The 25,662-nt window shown below is 39.5% G+C and overlaps 2 protein-coding genes and 1 non-coding gene across 13 annotated transcripts in view; all 3 read right to left on the bottom strand.

Moving 5' to 3' along the window:
• The window catches only part of ATXN3 (ataxin 3), a 52,127-nt gene extending 36,967 nt beyond the window's left edge, over positions 1–15,160 (bottom strand). For 3 of the 10 annotated variants that reach the window (XR_012133715.1, XM_073241953.1, XM_073241955.1), the window contains exons 1-5: positions 15,076–15,157; positions 2,908–3,072; positions 2,648–2,692; positions 1,204–1,289; positions 717–783 (exon numbers count right to left, since the gene is read on the bottom strand). Coding sequence is in view for 6 of the 10 variants with exons in the window: in XM_073241953.1 (XP_073098054.1) it covers positions 717–783; positions 1,204–1,289; positions 2,648–2,692; positions 2,908–3,072; positions 15,076–15,099 (387 nt within the window). In the remaining 4 variants the exon portion in view is untranslated. Of the gene's footprint in view, positions 1–716; positions 784–1,203; positions 1,290–2,647; positions 2,693–2,907; positions 3,073–14,203; positions 14,389–15,075 lie in introns of those variants that run through there. The other 7 variants (XM_073241956.1, XM_073241954.1, XM_073241960.1 and 4 more) reach the window with 7 other exon arrangements.
• Positions 15,161–19,986: 4,826 nt separating this feature from the next.
• On the bottom strand, positions 19,987–25,571 carry NDUFB1 (NADH:ubiquinone oxidoreductase subunit B1). Of its 2 annotated transcripts, none has more exons than XM_036991699.2 (3): positions 25,417–25,571; positions 21,057–21,201; positions 19,987–20,092 (listed from the first exon to the last, which is right to left on the bottom strand). In XM_036991699.2, the coding sequence occupies exons 2-3, from the start codon at positions 21,191–21,193 to the stop codon at positions 20,056–20,058; spliced, it is 174 nt and encodes a 57-aa protein (XP_036847594.1). In that variant the 5' UTR covers positions 21,194–21,201; positions 25,417–25,571; the 3' UTR covers positions 19,987–20,055. The 2 variants fall into 2 exon arrangements, with proteins under 2 accessions (XP_036847594.1, XP_073098053.1); XM_073241952.1 differs by lacking the exon at positions 25,417–25,571 and adding an exon at positions 25,071–25,075 and having other exon boundaries at positions 21,057–21,204.
• On the bottom strand, positions 21,971–22,108 carry LOC118967200 (U4 spliceosomal RNA). Its single transcript, XR_005054093.1, has one exon. It is a non-coding gene; the product is annotated as a U4 spliceosomal RNA (small nuclear RNA).
• Positions 25,572–25,662: the final 91 nt, after the last annotated feature.

The following is a 25,662-nucleotide window of genomic DNA, read 5'->3' as shown; positions in this document are numbered from 1 at the left end:
TACATTTCTTGATCTTAAGAAAGGTTCATCACAATGTAAGTTGGTCATGGGGATGGTAGTACAGCATGGAGAATATACAGCCAACAATTCTGTAAATCTTACTACACTGATAGATAGTAACTGCATTAGAGGGGGTGAGGATTTAATAATATGAATAACTGTTGAAGCACTGTGTTGTATATTTAAAACCAACATATGACTGTATATCAATGATACTTTAATAAATAAAAAAGAAAGGATTGCTTAAGACATATTCCATGTTTTTTTTTAATGGCAATCATATTGTGTAGATGTATATATTACATGGCATTTTGGAATGTGAAAAATCTTGTTATGCTAAAGCAAACACAGTTGAAAACTTTTATTCATGGTGGACACTATTTCAGGTTGTGTGACACTACTGTGATAAATACAAATCTGTAAAAGTAATGGTTTACTGACAGAATTTCTTTAACATACAAACCACTTAAAAGTAGCCATGCTTGTATTGTCTTAACTAAAGAATTTTCCTTATAATACAGTTAAATTGTTTATGATTGTCACAAATAAACCTCTAAAGGAAACTAATACTATCTTTTAAAATAGCAAATTTCTACCTACCAAGATCAAAATCATGCCATAACACACATTACTGGTGAATTCAAGGCATGAATTCCTTACATTTTAGTTGCAAATGGAGTGCAGAATGAGGAAAAAAAGGGAAGAAGAAACATTACCTGTTTTCCTAATTTTCTAACTGTAAACCAGTGTTCTTTATAATTGCATATAAATGATCTTTCATTTCTAGAAAATGAAAAAAGTACATACACAATATTAATTTGAAACAGTACTCATATTCATTTAGTTTGTCCAATGGCAAATATTATACAAAGTTATCATTCAGGATGTTTACAGTTAAGTATCACTGACTTTTAAAAAATTACAAAACAGTATGCCTCTTTCTGCAGATTAGCGATGCCATGCAAAAATGATGGCATCTCACGCCATTCAAGGATCAGCTATGTCTGCCAGACACTGAGGTGTCAGAAAGGCTCAGTAGGCAGATGTTCATGGACATCCACAAAAGGTGAAATAGGAAAATCTGAGGGAATGAAACAGGGAACACCAAAACAAAAGCATTCAAAACATATTTTCCTTCTTTGAAAAATTATAACTTTAAAAATCAAATTTAGGAAATGTAAGAAAAGCAAAATGAAATCTTACATGGGATCGACTCTGAGCCTCTGGTACTCCGGACTGTTGAACAGGATTAGTTCTAAACCCCAAACTTTCAGGGCATTGCTTATCACCTGTTAAAATAATAGCAACTTTTCATGAGCAAAACCCTTCAATTCCAAATTTAAGTAGTGTAGCCATGTTGGTTGAATGAACAATTGTATTTCATATATAAATTCTCCAGAAGGCTATTGTTTTAAAAGTGTGTGTGTGTGTACAGATACATCACTAAATCCATAAATAACACACAAATAGCATTAACAGTACTTTTTCCACTAGGTTTCTGCAACATTCTGGAGAATTACACAACTCCTAGATAAAACTGCCTCAAAAACCAAGAGTTATATCCATCCTATCCAGTAACTAGTCCACTACATGCGATAATTTGGTTGCTATGGGTCCTGCTTTAGAAAAGTTATATTCTATTCACTAAGTGATCCGTCATTAAAATGATTTTATGTCTTTTAAAAAGAGTTCTTTCTGGAGATTTAAACTGAAGCTTTCATAGATTTTAAACTTCTATTATCACGAGTTTGTACTTTGTGGAAAAAAAACAAAACAAAAGATAAATCTGATTATTTCAATTCAAACTGGAAAAAAAGGGAAATTTCTGAAAATTCACTATCTAGCCTCTAAGACAGCCCCCAACACAGCAACCAAGCCAGGTCCTAGCAGACAATAGTGAATGCAGTGTGGCAGGGAAGTGCATTGGCACCAACGGCAGCACCACACAGCTGGGAAACAGCAAGTAGGGACTTGGCTCGGGCCTCTAATACGGGCCTGTTACCCACAATGTCCACAGTGAAGCACTGGGTGGAAACACTGGTGAATGGGAAGTCCAGGTGGCAGGACAAGGGGAATGCACACAGAGAATTCGCAGAAACAGATCCCTCAAAAGAGGTTCTGAAAGAACTCTGGATACCCCTCTGAAGTGTTACAAACAGAATAAAAGACCCACAGGTAAGATAAAAGAATTCCACAAGTACACTCATTCATAGAATTCAAGAGGAGCTAAAAGTTTAAAAAAAGAAAAAATAAATAAAGCCATAGACCATAGTAATCCAATCCAATCCAGGTAAGCTGATTTAAATGGAAGGTAGTGAGGTGTTGCACTGTGTCAAATTTACACAAGAGATAGTAAGTTGAAAACACTGACTTACTGGAACTACCTGGTTATTAGCACAAAATGCAAGTTAAATACTCTCTTTTCAAAAAGCTTTACTCTAAATTGAAGATTTTATAATCCTAACTTTCATATTTATCTATATGAAAATCTAGCACTCTATAGTCTTACTCTGTTAGACACACAGTCTATTGGAGGAATTTCTGAAGGTTACATCATGACAGTGACTATGAAAGGCTGTGAAAAGATACTCAGCTTAACAGTGCCTGGGACATAAACAACACTTTGTACATGCTTGTCACTACTTACTTGAATAGAGAAAAAACCACTGTCATCCATATTTCCAGAAGGCTGCTGTGGAATTTGGACAGGTAATTGAGGTGGAGGTTGAGGGTGGGGAGAGAAGGATAAAATTGTCATTAGTGTGCATATTTAAAATAACATCCTGTGCATTTCCCAAGAGCAAAGTTATAATTAACAAGTCAGATCCCCGTAGGAATAGTTCATTCTTTTCTCAGCAATATCCACATTTTTTTAAAAACATGACTCTGTAAGTTTAAAACCAATACCTGTAAAAACGTGCGATAGTCTTCACTGGTAACTCCTCCTTCTGCCATCCTCATCCTCTCTTCTTCATCAAGCTGATGTGCAATTGAAGATAATTCCACAGGGCTGAAATATTCTCCTTGCAACAGATTATTCAAGCAATGCTGAGCACAGAGTGAGCCTTCTTGCTGGTATTTCCAAAACAAAGATTCAAATGTGATTTGTTAAACAGATTTTGTACAGCATCATCCCCTAAACAGGAATTTAATTGTTATCTTAACACAGCCTTTAAGAATCATGTATTTTAAACATTATCTAGCATCTATCAAATATACAAAATCTCCTATTTTACTAAAAACTATTCTGTAAAAACACTTAGTCTCCCTCATAGTACGTACCAAAATAAACACATCTTTGGAGATTCCATGGCAAATTACTAATGCTGAAAGGGAATTTTAATCCCTAGAACGTTTGCTCTGTTAACACAATAATCTTGACCCGATCTAAATGCTTGTTCATGGAATTCAAATCCAAATGAAGAAAACAAATGAAAATCAAGAACTGATATAGGTAAGAAAAAATCTGTTTGATGCTAAGGAAGATTTGTAACTACAGTGCCAAAATTCTCTTCAGGGAACCTCACAGATAACGTATGCGCAGGGTGGTACAGTCAGCCAAAGTGTCCAAAAACCACCACTGGAGCTCATTTCCGGACAAGCCAGCAAGGGGCTGCATGGAAGCTCAGCTCCCCATGGGATCACTGGCGTCCATTCATAGCGGGGTGGGAGGGTGGGAGTACAACTTCACACGGAATTCAGGGTCTGCAGCAGCTGGGCAGGTGACTTTCTCATACAACTGATACCCTAAATCCAAATCCAGGCTGCCTGGCACCAAGCAGCCTGCTTTTTACCCCTCTCCCCACAACAGTGCTACTTTCCCATGCCTGACCTGTAAAAATGGAGACTCAAGGGTCTTGTACCCATTTTCAATAGAATACAATTGAATGAATAATGAGACCCTTCCCTGTGAATATCAACACCAAGTTTGCCTTTCTGTGGGATGATGGTAGATGTAAGAACACTTTCTTCTCCTGCTAACCCTGGCCCTCTAAGTTTTCCCTTTCCCCAAAAAAGTCTATTCCTTAACCTAGCCTGTCTGACTTTGTGCAATTTGTTCTGGGCTATATTACACAATAGATGGTGACCCCTAAGAGCAATACTTGGCAAGTTTTCCTGATGAATTAGTTTTCAAGCAAGAAAATTCCACTGCTGAAAAGATATAGGGTATATGTATATAATGCCATAGAAAGGCAGCATTGAGACAGTCTGAGTGTGACACAGGGCTGATATAGGTTTATCTTCAAATTTCGGTATGGAGTAATTTGCCTGAAGCTAAAGAAGACACCAGCTGTCACTCAAGTCACTGCCACAATGGTGAGAGAGGTCTTGTTTTCAACTCTTTTTCCTTCTACAGTATTCCTACTGGCAGAAGCCAATTCTCAATGAATAGCAGAAGGGCTACACAAACATCCTATTTATATACTACTGAAAAACAGGTAAGAGAAACAAGTATTCACAACAGGATAGCCAGATGGCTAAAATACACAAACGGTGTTCAACTTCGCAGCCCATCAGGAAAGAGTATATTAAAACCACATTTTTTTACTATTTAATATTTTAAATATTACTACACACTCTCCAGAATGGCTAAAACATTGCAGAGGATTAGAGACATAAAACAATCATAGGCTACTGGTGGAAGTACAAATTAATATAACCACTTTGGAAAACTGTATGGAGTAGCTACTTAAGCTTAACATATAGCCACCCTATGATCTGGCAATTCCACTGCTACGTAGATAATGCAAACAACAGAAATGCAAACATACATTCATCAGAAGACATGTATAACAATGTTCACAGAAGCACTAATCATAATGACACCCAGACTGGAAACTACCCAAATGCCCTTCAGAGTAAAATGGATGAATTATGTTATATCACAAAGGAATACTACGTAACAATGGGAATGAATTAAACTACCTGTAATAATATGGATCAATCTTTCAATGTGAAGTGAAAGACTCAAAAGAGCTCATACTGTACAATTCCATTAACAAGGACAGAAAAATGGGCAAAACTTATCTATGATGTTAGAATTCAGGATTGCACAGGAGTGGAGATGGGGTGGAGGGTGAGTTAGTATCTGAAAAAGGGCATAGGGGGCTAACAGGATATAGGGAAATGTTCTGCTACTTGATCTAAGCATTATTTACATATGCCCATTCACTTTGTGAGATGTCGTTGAGCTGTCCTATTATGATTTGTGTGCTCCTACTTGTGTTATACTTAATAAAAAATTCAAACAACAAAAAAGCCTTTGCTGAATCTGGGGAGGGGTCAAGATGGCAGCATAGGTAGGGCAGCAGAAATCTCCTCCCAAAACCATATATATTTTTGAAAATACAACAAATACAACTATTCCTAAAAGACCAGAAGATACAGTACAACAGCCAGACTACATACACACCTGCAAGAACCCAGCACCTCACGAAGGGGGTAAGATACAAGCCGCAGCCGGGTGGGATCTGAGCACACCCCCCCACACCAGCTCCCCAGTGGGAGGAAAGGACTTGGAGCAGGAAGGGAGTGGGAGCCCAGGACTGCTAAATACACAACCCTAGTCATCCATACCAGGAGCGCAGACACACAGTGTGTGGTGTGCTGGATATTAGGGAAATGGAACAGTAAAATCTGCGAGTGGGTCCCTGCAGCCGGCACCCCTGGGACAAAAGAAAAGCAAGTGCTTTTTGAAAGTCTTAAAAGGACAGGGGCCTCACAGAAGCATCCTGGCACACTCAACCCAGCAGCTGGGAATCCCCAGGAACTACAGGCACTCTAACCCTCTGGGAGGCAGCACAGCTCTGAGGCCCCTCACAGCAATAAACAGCCTCCTGTCCATTTCCCCTCCGGCGCGGTCCCGCCATAGCAGAGGAGCAGCCGGAGAGCGGCCACGCCCACAGCAACTGCCCACAGCCTCCTCCGCAGCGGCCCGGGCCAGACTCAGAAGCCCCGTCGGCGCGCAGCTGCCCAGCACAAGCTGCTAGGGGTCGCTGTTCTCACAGGAAAGGAAGGCGACAAGCAAGCAAGAAGGAACTTAGTTCTCCTAGCTGACACATGCATCAAATGCCCATGACTACCTCTATCGCCATGAAAAGGCAGAACAATTTGATCAAGACCAGAATCACACAGACAACCCCTGAGAAGGAGCCTGAGGAGATAGATTTAACCAATCTTCCTGAAAAAGAATTCAAAATAAAGGTCATAATCATGCTGATGGACCTGCAGAGAAATATGCAAGAGCTAACAGATAAAGTTGGGAGGGAGAATACAGAAATAAAACAATCTCTGGAAGGACTTAAGAGCAGACTGGATGAGTTGCAAGAGGCCGTTACTGGAATAGAAATCAGAGAACAGGAACACAGAAGAGCTGAGGCAGAGAGAGATAAAAGGATCTCCAGGAATGAAAGAATATTAAGAGAACTGTGTGACCAATCCAAACGGAACAATATTCGCATTATAAGGGTAACAGAAGAAGACAGAGAAAAAGGGATAGAAAGTGTATTTGAACAAATATTTGCTGAAAACTTCCCCAAACTGGGGGAGGAAATACTCTCTCAGATCCACCAGATGGAAGCACACAGAACTCCCAACACAAGAGACCCAAGGAGGACAACACCAAGACACATAATAATTAAAATGGCAAAGATCAAGGACAAGGACAGAGTATTAAAGGCAGTCAGAGAAAGAAAAAAGGTCACCTACAAAGGAAAAGCCATCACACTATCATCAGACTTCTCAACAGAAACCTTTCAGGCCAGAAGAGAATGGCATGATATATTTAATGTAATGAAACCAAAGGGCCGTGAACCAAGGATGCCGTATCCAGCACGATTAGCATTTAAGTACGAAGGAGGGATTAAACAATTCCCAGACAAGGAAAAGTTAAGGGAATTTGCCTCCCACAAACCACCTCTACAGGGTATTTTAGAGGGACTGCTCTAGATGGAAGCCCTCATAAGGCTAAACAGATATCACCAGAGAAAATACAATCACAGCAAAGAAAGCAGACCAACCAAATACTAACTAAAGGCAAAAAATAAAATCAACTAATCACAAAAGCAGTCAAAGGAAACACAAAAGAGCACAGAATAAAACACCTAACATATACAGAATGGAGGAGGAGGAATAAGAAGGGAGAGAAATAAAGAATCATCAGACAGTGTTTATAATAGCTCAAAAATGAGTTAAGTTAGACAGTTAGATAGTAAAGAAGCTAACCTTGAACCTTTGGTAATGACGAATATAAAGCCTGTAATGGCAATAAGTACATATCTTTCAATAATCACCCTAAATGTAAATGGACTGAATGCACCATTTAAAAGACACAGAGTAATGAATGGATAAAAAAGCAAGACCCATCTCTATGCTGCTTACAAGAGACTCAGCTCAAACCAAAAGACATACACAGACTAAAAGTCAAGGGATGGAAAAAGATATTTCAGGCAAACAACAGCGAGAAGAAAGCAGGGGTTGCAGTACTAATATCAGACAAAATAGACTTCAAAACAAAGAAAGTAACAAGAGATAAAGAAGGCCACTATATAATGATAAAGGGCTCAGTCCAACAAGAGGATATAACCATTATAAATATATATGCACCCAATACAGGAGCACCAACATATGTGAAACAAATACTAACAGAATTAAAGGGGGAAATAGAATGCAATGCACACATTTTAAGAGACCTCAACACACCATTCACTCCAAAGGACAGATCCACCAGACAGAAAATAAGTAAGGACACAGAGGCACTGAACAACACACTAGAACAGATGGACCTAATAGACATGTGCAGAACTCTACACCCAAAAGCAGCAGGATACATATTCTTCTGAAGTGCACATGGAACATTTTCCAGAATAGACCACATACTAGGCCACAAAAAGAGCTTCAGTAAATTCAAAAGAATGAAATCCTAAAAACCAACTTCTTGGATCACAAAGGGATAAAACTAGAAATAAATTGTACAAAGAAAGCAAAAAGGCTCACAAACACATGGAGGCGTAACAACATGCTCCTAAATAATCAATGGATCAACGACCAAATTAAAATAGATATCAAGCAGTATATGGAGACAAATGACAACAGCACAAAGCCCCAACTTCTGCGGGATGCAGCAAAAGCAGTTCTAAGAGGAGAGTATATAGCAATCCAGGCCTATTTAAAGAAGGAAGAACAATCCCAAATGAATAGTCAAAAGTCACAATTATTGAAATTGGAAAAAGAAGAACAAATGAGGCCTAAAGTCAGCAGAAGAAGGGACATAATAAAGATCAGAGAATAAATAAATAAAATTGAGAAGAACAAAACAATAGAAAAAAAATCAATGAAACCAAGAACTGGTTCTTTGAGAAAATAAACAAAATAGATAAGCCTCTAGCCAGACGTATTAAGAGAAAAAGAGAATCAACACCCATCAACAGAATCAGAAACGAGAAAGGAAAATCATGACGGACCCTACAGAAATACAAAGAATTATTAGAGAATACTATGAAAACCTATATACTAACAAGCTGGAAAACCTAGAAGAAATGGAAAACTTCCTAGAAAAATACAACATTCCAAGACTGACCAGGAAAGAAATAGAATATCTAAACAGACCAATTACCAGCAACTAAATTGAAGCGGTAATCAAAAAACTACCAAAGAGCAAAACCCCTGGGCCAGATGGCTCAACTCTGAATTTTATCAGACATATAGAGAAGACATGATACTCATTCTCCTTAAAGTTTTCCAAAAATAGAAGAGGAGGGAATACTCCCAAACTCATTCTATGAAGCCAGCATCACCTTAATACCAAAACCAGGCAAAGACACCACAAAAAAAGAAAATTACAGACCAATATCCCTGATGAACATAGATGCAAAAATACTCAACAAAATATTAGCAAATGGAATTCAAAAATACATCAAAAGGATCATACACCATGACCAACTGGGAATCATCTCAGGTATGCAAGGATGGTACAACATTTGAAAATCCATCAACATCATCCACCACATAAACAAAAAGGACAAAAACCACATGATCATCTCCATAGATGCTGAAAAACCATTTGACAAAATTCAAGACCCATTCATGATAAAAACTTTCAACAAAACGGTTATAGAGGGCAAGTAGCTCAACATAATAAAGGCCATATATGATAAACCCACAGCCAACATCATATTTAACAGCGAGAAGCTGAAAGCTTTTCCTCTAAGATCAGGAACAAGACAGGATGTCCACTCTCCCCACTGTTATTCAACATAATAGTGGAGCTCCTAGCCACGGCAATCAGACAAAACAATGAAATACAAGGCATCCAGATTGGTAAAGAAGAAGTCAAACTGTCACTATTTGCAGATGACATGATATTGTACATAAAAAACCCTAAAGACTCCACTCCAAAACTACTAGAACCAATACTGGAATTCAGCAAAGTTGCAGGATACAAAATTAATACACAGAAACCTGTGGCTTTCCTGTACACCAACAATGAACTAACAGAAAGAGAAATCAGGAAAACAATTTCATTCACAATTGCATCAAAAAGAATAAAATACCTAGGAATAAAGCTAACCAAGGAAGTGAAAGACCTATTATACCCTGAAAACTACAAGATACTCTTAAGAGAAATTAATGAGGACACTAACAAATGGAAACTCATCCCATGCTCTCTTGGCTACGAAGAATTAATATTGTCAAAATTGCCATCCTGCCCAAAGCAATCTACAGATTCAATACAATCCCTATCAAATTACCAACAGCATTCTTTAACAAACTGGAACAAATAGTTCTAAAATTCATATGGAACCTCCAAAGACCCCAAATAGCCACAGCAATCCTGAGAAGGAATAATAAAGTGGGGGGGATCTTGCTCCCCAACTTCAAGCTCTACTACAAAGCCACAGTAATCAAGACAATTTGGTACTGGCACAAGAACAGACCCACAGACCAGTGGGACAGAATAGAGACTCCAGACATAAACCCAAACATACATGGTCAATTAATATACAATAAAGGAGCCATGGACATACAATGGGGAAATGACAGCCTCTTCAACAATTGGTGTTGGCAAAACTGGACAGCTACATGTAAGAGAATGAAACTGGATCATTGTCTAACCCCATACACAAAAGTAAATTCGAAATGGATCAAAGACCTGAACGTAAGTCATGAAACCATAAAAATCTCTTAGACATAAACATGAGCAACTTCTTCATGAACGGGCAAGGAAAACAAAAGCAAAAATGAACAAGTGGGACAATATTAAGCTGAAAAGCTTCTGTACAGCAAAGGACACCATCAACAGAACAAAAAGACATCCTACAGTATGGGAGAATATATTCATAAATGACAGATCCGATAAAGGGTTGACATCCAAAATATATAAAGAGCTCACGCACCTCAACAAACAAAAAGCAAATAATCCAATAAAAAAATGGGCAGAGGAGCTGAACAGACAGTTCTCCAAGGAAGAAATTCAGATGGCCAACAGATACATGAAAAGATGCTCCACATTGCTAGTCAACAGAGAAATGCAAATTAACACCACAATGAGATATCACTGCACACCAGGAAGGATCGCCACCATCCAAAAGACAAACAACAACAAATGTTGGTGAGGTTGTGGAGAAAGGGGAACCCTCCAACACTGATGGTGGGAATGTAAATTAGTTCAACCATTGTGGAAAGCAGTATGGAGGTTCCTCAAAAAAGCTCATAATAGAAATACCATTTGACCCAGAAATTCCACTTCTAGGAATTTACCCTGAGAATACAGCAGCCCAGTTTGAAAAAGACAGATGCACCCCTATGTTTATCACAGCACTATTCACAATAGCCAAGAAATGGAAGCAACCTGAGTGTCCATCAGTAGATGAATGGATAAAGAAGATGTGGTACATATACACAATGGAATATTATTCAGCCATATGATCATCTCCATATCTGGGAAAATATAACTCCAACAAGTTTGGTTATCATTCTCAGTTTACAATACAGTAAAAAACAAATTCTACCATTTGCAACAACATCTATGGAGCTAGAGGGTATTATGCTCAGTGAAATAAGCCAGGTGGAGAAAGACAAGTACCAAATGATTTCACTCATGTGTGGAGTATAACAACAAAGCAAAAACTGAAGGAAAAAAACATCTGCAGAATCACAGAACCCAAGAATGGACTAACAGTTACCAATAGGAAAGGGACTGGGGAGGATGGGTGGGAAGGGAGGGAGAAGGGGGGTGGGGGGAAAGCAAGAGGTCATTATGATTAGCAGGTATAATGTGGGGGGAGGCACAGGGAGGGCTGTGCAACACAGAGAAGACAAGTAGTGACTCTACAGAATCTTACTACACTGATGGACAGTGAGTGACTGTAATGGGGTTTTTGGGGGGGACTTGGTGAAGGGTGGAGTCTAGTAAACATAATGTTCCTCATGTAACTGTAAATTAATGATACAAAAAAAACCTTTGTTGAGATACAGTTAAATGTCTTAAGATACAGCTATTCTACACATTGAGAGCTGCCTAATATGGTACCAGATACGGATTTTTCTGGGAACAGTTCTAATGCAAATTTCTGCCCAGCTGTCAGGCTACATGTCTCAGTTTGGGGCTCTCAAGCTATGGTCACCATATTTAATGCCATATAGAGAAGTAATGGATCCAAATATTTTATGTAATATTTTTCTCTATAAAAATTAGTTTAACATGAAAAATAAGCCCTTAAAATCAACCTTGCCTAAGTAAAACTGTATTGTTACATAGGAAAGAATATTAAGGAATTTACAACCACTTTTTAAAGTCATAAGATGAATCAGATTCAACACAGATCCCCAAAATTTTACAATGGCCCCACCTAAGATTATGCTCCCCAACTCCCAGCTACCTCTTTCTCATCAAGCTTTAACCAAAGTTGGATAGAAGTTCACTTTGCTGTAGTCCAAGTTCAGTGGTACTGATATTCCATGAGTTAAGGCCCAGACTTCATTGTATTGGGATCAAAGGATGAACAAATTGAATCTTCCGTTTTTCCAAGATGTTTTACAAAATCACAAAGGGTAACTGCAACCAAATCATTCCCTCATTGTCCTCAAAGTCTTCAGAACCAACCTGCAACTACTTCAAATTCCCAGTGACACTACTGACTACACCAGAAACCAGGCATAAACCTAAGGGCGTGCTCAGAAATGGCGTCGCTGGGGCCACGATCAACAGAGCAGCACTGCCTCATTTCCTCTCAGCGATCACAAGGTCCCACCCCTCATTATGAGAACAAGCAGAAGCAAACACAAGCATCTGAGTAACAACCATGGCCAGCACTTCTATAACACCATGTGCTAGGTGGCATTCTAAGCACTTCTGTGAGGCCACACAGAGAGGAGGAAACCAGAGAAGAGATACTAACTTGCCCAGCAGGTGGCATTCTAAGCACTTCTAACTGTGAGGCCACACAGAGAGGAGGAAACCAGAGAAGAGATACTAACTTGCCCAGCATCATACAGGTAGTAAATGACAGAGAGCTGGGATTCAAATCCAGCCAGAGGTTTCAGGTCTGTGCTATTACCACTTCCTTGAGCCACTTTTGTGAAATTTGGTTAGTCCTAAACCTCAAATGTTCCGAAGATGGCTGAGAACCAGCAATCACTGAAGGGCATAATGAATGTCATAAAGTCAACACTTAGGATCTTTTCAGTATTTTCAGTAATTTAAAATATAATCCCAACAAGTTTGGTTATCATTCTCAGTTTACATTACATTAAAAGTACCGAATCAGATGGCACAGTGACAGCACCAGGAGCAAAGGTCTGCAACAGAAGTGATGACAAATAGACAGAAAGCAGGAACAGAATTACAGACAATACACAAAAAAACTAAGCAGTTAGTGGCCATTCAGTATTAGGGTATAATTTTGAGGTTGCAAACTTTAGCCCATGGATCAAATGCAACCTGCTTCAATAGCTAACAATGGTTTTTACATTTTTAGATGGCTGGGAAAAACACATAAACAAGAACATGTGAGATATCATATATGACCTAAAATGTTTACATAAAGATCGTTTACTTTAGATGAACACTCTATACATATCTTTGGTGCTCAAGGAACTCTTGATTCATTCAAGTATTTATTGAGCACTATGTGGTAGACACTATCCTAGGCACTGGGGATAGATCACTGAACACCTGTTAAATTGATATTCTGACCTAACAAAGGACACTGAATTGGCAACTCTGAAAATGGGGAAACCAACATTCCAAGACAAATTGGACGCAAGGCCCTTTGTAGGCAGGTATTCCACATACATAGCTTCCTTAGGGCCAGAGTTTGTTTCCTGGCTCTCCAAACCCAGGACTTAAGCAGGGGTTAAATGAATATGGGGAAGGAAGAGTATACTGGAAAATGGCATATAAAGCCTAATATTCCCAGAATGGACTGCATACAAGATTTAACAATGGGCCCTATGGTTATAGGCACTTTGCATAGTCTTTAAATATGCCTGAAGAACTTAAAAAGTCTTCCTTCAAGAAGTACATATAAATTGATGATAAGGGTGTAAATGTATTCCTGAAGTATCTTTAAGCTTTCACACATGCTGATGATTGAGTGACTTCCTATGGGTAAGATTTTCATTAGGATAGAGTCCAGCTTCTTTTGATCTCGTGGTTTAGTAGTTACCTTCACTGAAATCTATCCAAACTAGGTAACAGTCAATATTGTTAAAATATATGTAATTCTCAAAAGGGGTGTTGAAGCATCTGGTTCTATACCAAAACTTTTGGAAATTAGTAATAAAGATATGTAAGGGCAGGGTTCTCTTCATCCAACCTCCTTAGCCAAGCAACTAAATTTGTCTTGTCCAAGATTCATAAATTATGTCAATCAAGTCAGAAGATTAGTGTTAACTATGGGAATCCTTCTCCCCCACATATAAAAATCAGTCTATTCTAGTGCCCAAACTTTCTGAAATGTTTTCCGTAAAGAAAAGCATTCTATTTAACAATTTGTTTAGATGTATATCCTGCCTTTTTCCTTTGATTGCTTTATTTGTCAGATGCGTTAATTTTTAAATGGACAATCATTTATTAGTATTTAACAAAACCCTTGTGCTCTTACTAAATAGCCTCACCCGTAACCTTTTCTAAACATGGAACTACTGTATTATGAAACATCACATGTCGTGGCAAAGTTGTCTTGAGGAAGGTTTCACTCACGCCCAAATGACTTGATTAATTGTACGTGAGAAAAGACGAGTTTCTTCACAGGCCACAAATAGTATCTTCGAGTTCGTGGTCATCTAAGAATCAAAACAGACTAGGCGACCGCACAAAGTAATTCCAGTCCAGTCTTAATACTGAATAAGAAAGCTTGGCCTCCAGATCCAGAAAGATGCAACTACCTAAAGAAACGAAACCGTAACATCCCATAACAAAAACTCTTGTGACGACTTCCCTGTTTAGGAGCGCACGGGGTTACCTAACTAACTTCCCCAAGTGTCAGGCCCTGCATGGTACCAGCCAAGGTCCCTGCACTTGAGGGGCTCACGGACCTAGGGCAGGAGGACTTGAACACAGCCTCACAGACCTCAGTGTATGGGAGACTGCAATACAGAACTGAAGAGCCCACAGAAGTAAAACTTAATTCTGCCGAAGGTAGGACTGGGGGAGTGAGATGGATTGAGCTGGGAAGGGTCAAAGGAGGTGTCCGAGAGGTGACTAGCTAGACCCTAGAGGCCGTGGGGGGGAAGGGACTGCAGAGGAATCCCACGGAAGGTGGAGCAGCGCAAAGCTAACCCACTCGGTGCCACCCCCTTTCCCGCGCCGGGAGGCTCCCGGGGCCCTGCCCTCACGCCCTCCCCGCCCCCGCAAGGTGCCGGGCCCTGGGCTCCTCGGGCGCCTCGGGCACGGGCCTCTGGGGCTGAGGGTCCGGGGAATTGGGGGGTTGTTGGTGAAAACTCCCCTCCGGGTAAAGCTCTTCCCGCCGGGAGGGGGGCGACTCGGGCCCCACCCAGCCCTCCGGAAGGCGGCTACACCGCACCCCACGCCCGCCACCGCGCCGCAGACAGCTCCCCTCCGAACGCACTCACTTTCTCGTGGAAGATGGACTCCATGTTTATTTGTCTGGAGCCCACGGGCCCGCGCCGAGTCAGCCCCCTCCAGATCCGCCCCTCGGCCCCACCCCCCTCCGCCCACCCTGCCCCGCCCCGCCCCGCCTCGGGTCGGCTCGCGCAGACCAATCACCCCCTAGGAAAAGAGCCACGTGGAGCGAAGAGCGAGTGAGCGTCGGGGTGGTTGACGAGGGAACGCGGGACCTTTGTGGAGCGTCCTCCCGGCTCTTTTCCTCTGGCAAGCTGGAGGTGCTGCAGCGCCCCCTGGCGCATGGAGGATCTCTTCTGCTGCCCACCCATTGCTATGGATTCTTAGGCTTCTGGGGGTCTGAATAAGGACTCGCTGGGTTCTTCGTTCTTCTTGTTTTCCACGTTACTTTGTACTTTCCATTTAGCATATCTACATATAATTACTTAATATCATTTTCTTCCTCTCCTACTGAAAGCCTCATTAAAAAAAAGCATTATTCATCCCCCAATACCTAGCACTTGTGTAAAAATGTTAATGTTTTAGCTAGGGCTTACTGTAAGACAGGTATACTTTTAAGTACTTTGCATATATTAAGGAATTTAATACAGCAACCTTTGATGTAAGTATTGTTATTATCTGTATTTTATGCATGAGGGAACTGAGGCATAGAGTTTAAGAGTAGCACTGTGTCCAAAGCAACTAGTAAGTTACTGTGCTGGGGCCCAAACCAGACACCTGCTACTAGTGCGTTACGTCCCCGAAGAGGAAACATTAGTAGAGGAAGTGAGAAGTCCAGTAAAGTGAAGCTGAAGGAATACGGTAGGACCAGGTCTTGCACGTTAAGGAAGGAGTGCTTCTTAAAGGCAGGGGTGAGCCATATGAAGTCTTTAAAAATGAAAGCAACATGATCAGATTTGCATTTTGGAATGATCACTCTGCCACAGAAGAGAGCACTACTGTTGAAGAAATCTTGAGAGATAATGGTGTTTGGACCAGAGTAGTGACGAGGAGATGGAGAGAGAACACTATTTTAAGGTATAATTAAGCATAGGGGACTCCACAGAACTTGGTGAGAGCATGGGGAGTGAAGGATACAGAAGTGTTAGGGTTGACTTCTGGGTTTCTGCCTTGGGCAGTTACTGTGGCAAGAATGATAAAGTCACCTGAGATAGGTAATAATGAGGGGGGAGTGAGGTTTTGGGAAAAGTTTCTATATCAAAGATTTTGAATCTGAAATAACCTGTGAGACAGCAAGTAATTATATTGAGTAATGGCCTGGAGTTCAGGAGGCTTGGTTTTGCTGTAGAAAGGGAAGTTGTTGGCATAAAAAAGGTAACTGAAACCACAGGAGTGAATAAAATCATCTAGGGGAAAATCAAGAGATTGAGAAGAGGATCTAGTGCAAAACCTTTAGAGTAGAAAGAAAATAGTAGAGGACAAGGGAGGAAAAGCAGGAAAGTAACATTATGGGAGTCCTGGGAAGGGAATGTTTCAAGGAGCAGTCAAGATCAGTTGCTGCCAAGAGGTCCAGCAACATAAGGACTTACAAGAGTCCACTAAACTGGGTTACGGGAGCCCAATGGCGAGTGCAAACTCAGAGGAACGGAAGGGCTAGCAGGAGGTAAGAGAACAGAGACTGACAGTGAGGGCCAGGTGCTCCACGGGAGGACTTGGTTACTATTTATTGAACATCTCCGTGCACAGTCCACAGTCCTGCTGCGGAAGTCTGTTAACTGTGGCCTAACGGGGGAAACAAATCATTGTCTTGTGAAGTGAAAAAACATGAAACCAGCTTTTCTGATTTATTTTCTTAAAGAAAGTGTGTCCCTGTAGAGAAACATATTTTTTTTTGTGTGTGTGTGTATTACTAGAGGAACATATGGGAAAACCAGAAATTACCTGTTTGAGATGGGAAGGGACCTAGGCAAATAAGAGACAGGGATGGGAGAGACTTTTCATTTTATTCCTTGATTTTTGGGCTATATCAATGTATTACTTATTCAGAAAAAATATGTGATTGTATTCATTTCGTAGGGCTGTTGTAGCAAATTACTATGAACATCATGGCTTGAAACAACAGAAGTTTATTCTCTCAGCAATCTTGGGGCCAGAAGTCTGAAACCAAGGTGTTCGCAGGGCTATGCTCCAAAGTCTCTAGGGCATAATTCTTCCTTACTTCCAGCTGCTGGTGGCTCCAAGTGTTAGTTGGTTTTTGGCTGTGTAACCCCAATCTCTGCTTCTATCTTTATCATGGCCTTCTTCCTTCTACATCTGTGTCATCTCCTCTTTTACAAGATACCAGTGATTGGATTTACATCTCATCCTAATCTAGGGTGATTTCACATTGAAAACTTGAATGGCATTGGCAAAGATTCTATTTCCAAATAAGGTTTCTGGTCTAGGTGGACTTAATTTTTGGAAGGACATAATTCAACTCTCTACAGTGATGAATTGCTTACTAGGATGTACACTACCTCAAAGGACCTCGCTGTTCTGTTCACTGTTAAATCCTTGTCACCTAGAACAGTGCCTGGCAATATTTAATGATGTCAAATTAATTGTAATCTTTTATTAGGCCTTTCCAACCTATTGAGCATGTGACTAATAGCAAGCATCCTAAAGCAAAAAGATCAGTGCCTGGGAGTCAGAATACAAATTCTGATTTTGGCTTTGTCACTGAAGTTATGTGTGATTTGGGTGTTAGATTTGCTGCATTCCTTATTCTGGTAACTCCACTTGGTATTTGTAAGATACCTCGTTCTGTCCTTGCAAACTCAATGATCATACTCTCCAGGAAACATTCCCTTCTCTCCAATTTAGAAGTCCATCTCTCCTCTGAGCTCCCATACTTTCCTCTGTCATACATGATGCCTTTTACTCAGTATCATGTTAGCTTAATCATAGATGTCCACTAGTATCCTATGAATGTCTTCATGGTAGGGCTGTATCTTATTTTTTGTGTATCTGGTAGTTGACGTCTTTCAAATAAATGAAGCCAGGTGTCTGGGAATCATTCTTGATTCTTTCCTGCAATGCTTCCACCTCCACCTTCTTTCAAGCAGTTCTCAAATGCTGTGTATTCATTCCTCTCTCCCCTTTCTTTATTGCTACTGCTTAGTTCAAGCCCTCTTGGTTTCTTGTGTAGTCCATTTGGAGGGTCTCTGAATTGGTCTGTTTCCACTTTCATTTTGTTCAATTCTCAGTGCTGTCAATTATCTCCCAAAATGCAAATTTCATTTTTCTGTCAATTAACCAAGAGTTCTACTATGTGTCAGACACTGGCATAACCATCACACAGTCCTACCATCACAGAGCTTTATATTGGGAGGATTTTTAAGTATTACACAAATCCTACTCTACTAAAAATTCTTTGTGGTTTCTCATTGCCTTCTCATTGCTGGCTTAAAAAGCACCTTGGGATCTGGACCAAGCATAACCAGCTTTGTCTTCCTGAATTCCCCCTACTTGTTACATCAGACTCTAGTCACACCAGCTACTTCCCTTGATTTCCAGGAAGTCCTCTGAGGCAAAGTCCTTTACACCATCCCATGCTTATATATTAATGCATTCATCACACCATACTGGACTTACTTTTCTTTGCTGCTAGACTATGAGCTTTTTAGGGTCAGAGGAGTCTTAGTCTTATCATCAAGGTTGGTACAAAGCAGTGAATAAATGCATAAATTCTGACTGATTGACACAGAAAAGTTACAATTCTGAAGGTTACTAAGCTAATCAAGAAAGAGTTCCTGGAGTAGACCATTTGGATGCACTTCCAGTAGACGTCCAGTCATTTTGAGTAACTCAACTTTCCAGTATTTTACTTCATTGAAATTTTGTTAAGTGAGATTGCAACCACAGAACTGCTGTTACTATAGTTCGCAATTTCTAATCTTTTATATAAATGGAATCATATAGTATGTGTTCTTTGGCTTTTCATTCAAGATAATTTGAAATTCATCAAGGTATCAATACATCATTTCTTTTTATTGCTAAGTAGTATTCTAGTATATGGATTTAACACAATTTACTCATTTGTTGATACACTTGGGTTATCTCTACTTTTCCTATTATAAATACAACTGCTATGAACATTCATGTGGAAGTCTTTGTGTGAACACATGCTTTCATTTCTCTTGGATAAATACTTGAGTAGAATGTGTACCTTGCCTCTGCTAAACTCATTTCCAAAGTAGTACAAATGGTAGCTACTTTACATTCCTGCCAACAGTGAGTTCCAGTTGCTCTATACCCTTGTCAACACTTGGTAAGATCAGTCTTTTAAATTTTAACCATTTTTAATAGGAGTGTAGTGGTATTCATTGTGGTTTTAATTTGTACTTTCCTAATGACTACTGATGTTGAACATCTTTTCATGTGTTTATTTGCCATCCTTGTATCTTTCTTGGTCAACTATTAAAACCTTTTTTGCTCATTTAAAAATTTGGGTTGTCTTATTAAGAGTTGTTTACACATTCTAGATGCAAGTTCTTTGTTGTGTATATGTATTGCAAATATTTTCTCCCAGTCTGGGGCTGCATTTTCACTTTCTTAACCATTTTTTTGAAAAGCCAAAGTTTTTAATTTCAGTAAGGTACAATTTGATTTTTAAAACTAGTTCATGCTTTGTGTTATATTTAAGAAATCTTAGTCAAACCCAAGGTCATTAAAATTGTTACCCTTTTAAAGCTCCTTTGAAGCACATGGTTTGAAATTTTTCCAAAAAAGGTAGAGGAAAAAATTGTCTATATGACTTAATAGAATTGTGTTCTGAAATAAGAAAAAAAAAAAACTAAATGCTAATTGTAAATTTAACATAACTGTACACAATCAGGTACCCAATAAGTATTTTTTCAGCTAAGTGTGTCTGTTACTTGATGTGAAATATTACTTCAGCATAAAAAGAATCACACTTCAAATTAATGAGTATGTTTTTATTTCTCTCATAATTTAAAAAATGTTAACATTCTGCAATTTAATCACAGCCTTTACTTCCAGGTGACTTCTTCATTGGGTCTCAATTCCCTGTGTGGAAAGGAAAAAGGAAGTAAAGGAGAGTGAATTCAATTTTTCTGAGGGGATGAAAAGAAGGTTAGAAGAATATGAATTCAGTATTTTATATTCTATTAAACTGATTCACTAAAAATTGTTGTATTAAATTCAATATACTCATCCTATTCTCATTTCAAACATTTACCATCTCCTCATTTTTCCAGAACTATAATTTCTTACTCTATATGAAAGATACTATCCTCTTCATGAGTTCATTTAATGTTTTCTAAACCTTTTCCAGCTCATACTATCTTTCTTGAAACCCCTGACTATAAACCTCCTTTACTGCCTGTAGCTGGTACTCAAGTCTCTTGTCCCTTGAGCTTCTTCTTACACAGCTATACACACAGTGGCAGATACACCAATACCTTATCCTGCTAACTCTCAACCCTCTGCTGCCAAAGGAGTCATCTCCAGAGATAATGGGACAAGGCAGCTGCCATGGTCACTCAACAATTACTTTTCTTATCACTCAACCACTAAGTCTAAAGCTGTTAGGCAGTGTTGCTAAGAACACAGCACCACGTCACCATTAGTAGCATTTATTTCAGCTATACCATGGCTTAAGTAAGACAGTGGTTATGATTAAGTGAAAGTTATATAGAGAGTACACTTCGGTGAGCTAGTTTAAAACTTTTGTTCCTATTATTAAAATGGAGCCTGAATTGAAAAAAAATGTTTAGAAAGGGTTGGGGGGCGACAACTTTCAAAGATCTGAAATAGCCTGCTCATAAATGAAAGACTTGTTTACATTCCAAAGGTAATCATACAGTTCTATCCAAGAATTAAAGAAACAACAAGACTACAAAATAGTATAATTTAAAGGGGTGGGGTGGGGGGTGAAAGGGTTACCCATTGGTTTTTTTTGGCACATATGATACTAAGAATACTTCCAAGAGCCAGCCAATTATGGGTTTAAAAAAATGCACAATCTAACCTTTTAAATAATACACTCTTGTTTCGGAAGGCAGTTAGCTTTTCATCATTCTTTCTGTCTAGATAACATCCAACAACAAATCCCATAGGAACAAGTATATGTACCCAGTGGTCACGCACAATCTGAATTAAGTTCATCTTTAGTGCTAAAAAAAAAAAAAAAAAAGGTTATCAGTAATATCTTTTTTATTTTTTGGTACAATAATGTTTTTTAAATTGCATCTCAAACAGCAAGATAACCCTAGTTATAGGTGAGGAGATAGATGTTAAAAGCATAATAAGCTTCTTCAAATTTGCTTGCCATCACAATGTAGTATGCTACTTAAAATCTACTTAGGATTATTTTTATACATGATGATTAATATAAAAATTACACTGGCGGTAAAGTCAGTTTAACTTTTTTCTAGCTCCACCAGTGATCTGGTACAACATACTATAGACAAATGGAGAGTATAAAGTTCTACCTGCACAGAGAAAGACAAGTACCAAATGATTTCCCTCGTTTGTGGAGTATAACAACAAAGCAAAGCTGAAGGAACAAAACAGCAGCAGATTCACACACTACAAGAGACTAGCAGTTAACAAAGGGAAGGAGGTGGGGAGGGTGGGAGAAGAGGATTAAGGGGCATTATGATTAGCACACATAATGTAGGGGGGTTATGGAGAAGGCAGTATGGTACAAAGACAAGTAATGACTCTATAACATTTTACTAGGCTGATGGACAGTGACTGCAATGAGGTGTGTGAGGGAGACTTGATAATACGGGTGAATGTAGTAACCACAATGTTGCTCATGTGAAACCTTCATAAGATTATATATAAATGATAAGCTCTACCTGCAATAGCTGCGTATTTACACCCTCCTATTGATTTAAAACCTATATATGTGTAAAATATTTTTAGAACCTCTCACAATGCTAAAACAGATACAATACTATCTTGCCAGAAGCATAATTCTTTAAAGCTAAAATTATTGAAAACTAATTTTTCTATTAGTAATAATCATGCTTCGGATAAACCTCACTGGCTATTATACTGCCACTGCACAAAGCTGAAACTAATTTTTGAAAGGAAATGAGAAGATATGAGAGAAATTAAAAAAAAACTGTAATCAATGTCACAATAAATCTGAATTATGTGACTCTATAATAAAATGACTCTATAAAAGATGTGGAGGAAGGAACTTTTATAGAATGACTACTAGATAACAGAACCAACCTATTTATATATGTATGATATGAAATATGCATGTAGTACATACAATATAATTATGATTATCCTAATTGTACAGATAAGAGCTAAATCAAATAGGCATTAAGTGTAGAGCTGGAATTCAAACTCAGCTTAGCTTCAAAGATCTGGATCTTTCTATCATATTAAATGCCTCTCTAAGAGACCTCTCCCTTAAATATTTATGGTACTTAAGAGCTTTCAAGTTCTAAGAGTTTCCAAAAGGCAGAGGAGGAAGAATATAAGTAACCATATATACAATAAATTTACACTAGTTCAATAAAAACATGGTTTGTCAGTTTTCTGTAAGTTTGTACCTAAAGATGAACTCAAAATATATCTATGTGCACAGCAATCTAAAATGAATAAATCATATACAATGGCTGAAAAGACAACATCCTAAAAAGAGAATTCATTACTCTCAACAAAAGTGCTTAGCACTAAATTGTACTAGGATTATGTAGACTAGATTCTTGCCTCTCCTTCTGAGACACTGGTTCTTAACACTTACACATTCTAATTCCTTCATTCTCAAACTTTAATCATTCACTTTCTAAAGGCACTGGGTTAGGAAATGGCCTTAGAAAGCCACAGAATTACTATACACTACTATTTCATAAAGTGTCATATTACACACAGCAGGTTCAGTCTGAGTATTGTTGACTGGAAAACGTTAGTAAATGAGATATTTAAAATATATTACTTACAATCTGTCACCAATTAGTTTTAAGTTTTACTCCACTGTCTACAGCTGGAATTCTCAAACTTGACCACACATTAAAATCACCTGGAGAGCCTTTTTCAAACTACAACTCCCTCCAGTCCTTGCACTGGAAAAATCTGTAGTTGAAAGAACACCTCAGCTGATTTGATCCAAATCAGTCTTGAATATGTATTTATATAGATGTAAATGTAACCAATTTTACCTTATGTCCTAAAAGATGGCAGTTCTCTTAAGGCATTCACTTAAGAAAATGCCTTTCTTAAGTGACATTACTTGCATTTAGATCTGTAAGTACTTTCTGATAAACAGGTACTTTTTGTCAATCTGACCAAGTGCCCACCAAGTTAGCTACTTGTTTTATAAACTTGAACCAAGTTTGGGAATAACAATGCATGCCTTAATCAAATAACGTAACTTTGAGAGGACTGCAAAATACGAGACAATATAGATATTTGTGGAAGGAAGTCCAGTGGCCATCTATTCTGCCATCTGTTCTTAACAGACTCAAATTTCTTAAGAGGTGTCAAGTCTGACCCTCAGTCCAAGTGTTAGATACTGTTTGTATTTAACCAACAACAAAGTACTCGCTGACTCTCAGTCCAAGATTGTTCCAAATAGTCCCATGGCCACCTGTGAGCTATAAGCCATAACCGTTGGCACCCATTCAAAGGGCCATCAGCTAAGGTAATTTTGTGATGAGACAAGCCCCTGAGGCTCCTGCTGCATATAGGTTCCTTCAGAGACTCTACAGGTAAAGACAGTGGGACTAATAGATAAAAGGATTCTGTACATTCAGAGTCAAGCGGGATTCAACCACTATGATGGAAGCCTGATTAATGACAAATCTTAGTCCCAGAGGCATTTCATATTATAATTGTACAATTTATATTTAACTGACTTTGGAAACAGAGGCACAGAACATAATTTGTCCTATGTATTTCATTTCAAGTGGATGACCAGGGAGGACAGATTTACAGACATAACAAGTGAGGTAGAATGATTTCCTAGAAGAATGGATTAGGAGAGAGAGTGTCAACAGGCTCTTGTTTAACATAGGGGTATTTATTTGATGGGCAACGGGCAGTGAGGACCTGGGACAGGCGCCAGTGCAATAAGCCTAGGTTTGGAAAAGGATGACATTCACATGGGTGCCCAGAAGGCGATGTTCACATTATTAGTGTCTTTCTATGAAGACTCAAGAAAAACTTTTCATTTACTTCAGAACGGAGTAGCTACAGTACTCCTGAAAAGAAAACCAAACTGTTTATCTTATGGACTCAAGGAATCACATAACTGATTATGAAAACCTTGACACCAAAATGTTGAAGTTTTTTTGCCTACCATTAGAAAAAGCTGACTCTTGTAGCACTGTCTGGCATGCTTTTCATAATCAACTATAATCTTCACAATATTGTACATGAATTAACCAATGTCCCCAATATAGGGGCATATTTTTTTCAGATGCGGAAATGCAGGACGACCAACTTGCCTAAGGTCACAGATGTAGTAAGTGGCAGAGCTGGGATTAATACTCAAGGCAGCCGGGCTCCTTGGTCCCAAACTCTTTGTGCTTTCCTGTCTCTTACAGTATCTACAGAGGTACACATTTAGAATAACCTCACTCCTGGCTTTATCGGATTTTTCCTAACACTACTTTTTCTTCAACCCAATTTTTTGCTTAACTTCTAAAAAGAAAGCTGTATTTTGTATTTTTGTAAGTCATTCTGAATTCACGTTGGAAAAACACAGATGAACATTTACAGAAGTTCTACTCCCTGGTTCCCAGAGCACTTTCTTTGTATTCCTCAAAGAGTGTCTGTTTAACCTATGAAAAAACAGCGCTGGACGCAGGGAAAAACTGGACTCCTTGAGGTCTGGAACCGTGTCTTAATGACATAATGCATCCTAGAAACCAAGCGCTTTTTAAAAAGTGCCTAATTTGAGGAACTGCCAGCTCAAGAGATTTAGTCGAGAGCAAGGCTGGCTTCAAATGCTGAGCAGCGAGGACCCAGAAGACAAACGTGGACGAATCCGAGATGCTCGCGGAGCAGCAGCCCCTTCCGGCTTCGGCCTAGGAGTTGATCCCAGCTGGAACCCTCTCCAGTCCGGCCAGAGGGTGGTCACTGGGTGACATCTAAAGACGTTTTCTAGTATGACAGCCCTCGAGTACCCTTTCCAAAAGCCGCCAAGCGGGAAACCTGAGCCAGCGGTCCACGGGGAGATACCCTTACGCCTGTTTCCCGTCTCCCTCGCAAGGAAGCTTCGGGAAGCAGGACGCTCCGGCCCAGACATCCTCCCCCTTCGTCCTCACTCCCCGCCACCGCCGAGGGCCTTCCAAGAGATGGACCCTCCCCGCCTGCACAGTGGTAACCGGCGGCGCCTCGGCCGCCCCGAGCCCTGGACCCACCTACGGCTTCGGCACCGACCACGACCCGAAGACCAAGGGCAGCTGCGAGCCCAGCCCCCGACGCCGGCGGAAGCTGCGGCCTCGGAACCCACCATTCGCCGCGCCCGTTCGAAGAGAGGGGTGGCGCCGGAACACCATCCAGCTTTTTCCCTGTCACATTTGACTCTGCTCATATTTATTTTAGCTTTCACACGTCAGACACTATTTAAAATAAAGCTTCGGCCCCAGATGACGAAATTTGTTGGT

The sequence above is a fragment of the Manis javanica genome, chromosome 8 (genome assembly GCF_040802235.1).
Source record: "Manis javanica isolate MJ-LG chromosome 8, MJ_LKY, whole genome shotgun sequence".
Lineage (NCBI taxonomy): Eukaryota > Metazoa > Chordata > Mammalia > Pholidota > Manidae > Manis > Manis javanica.
Note: the sequence above shows the minus strand (reverse complement) of the source record. Positions and strands in the feature narration are given on the sequence as shown.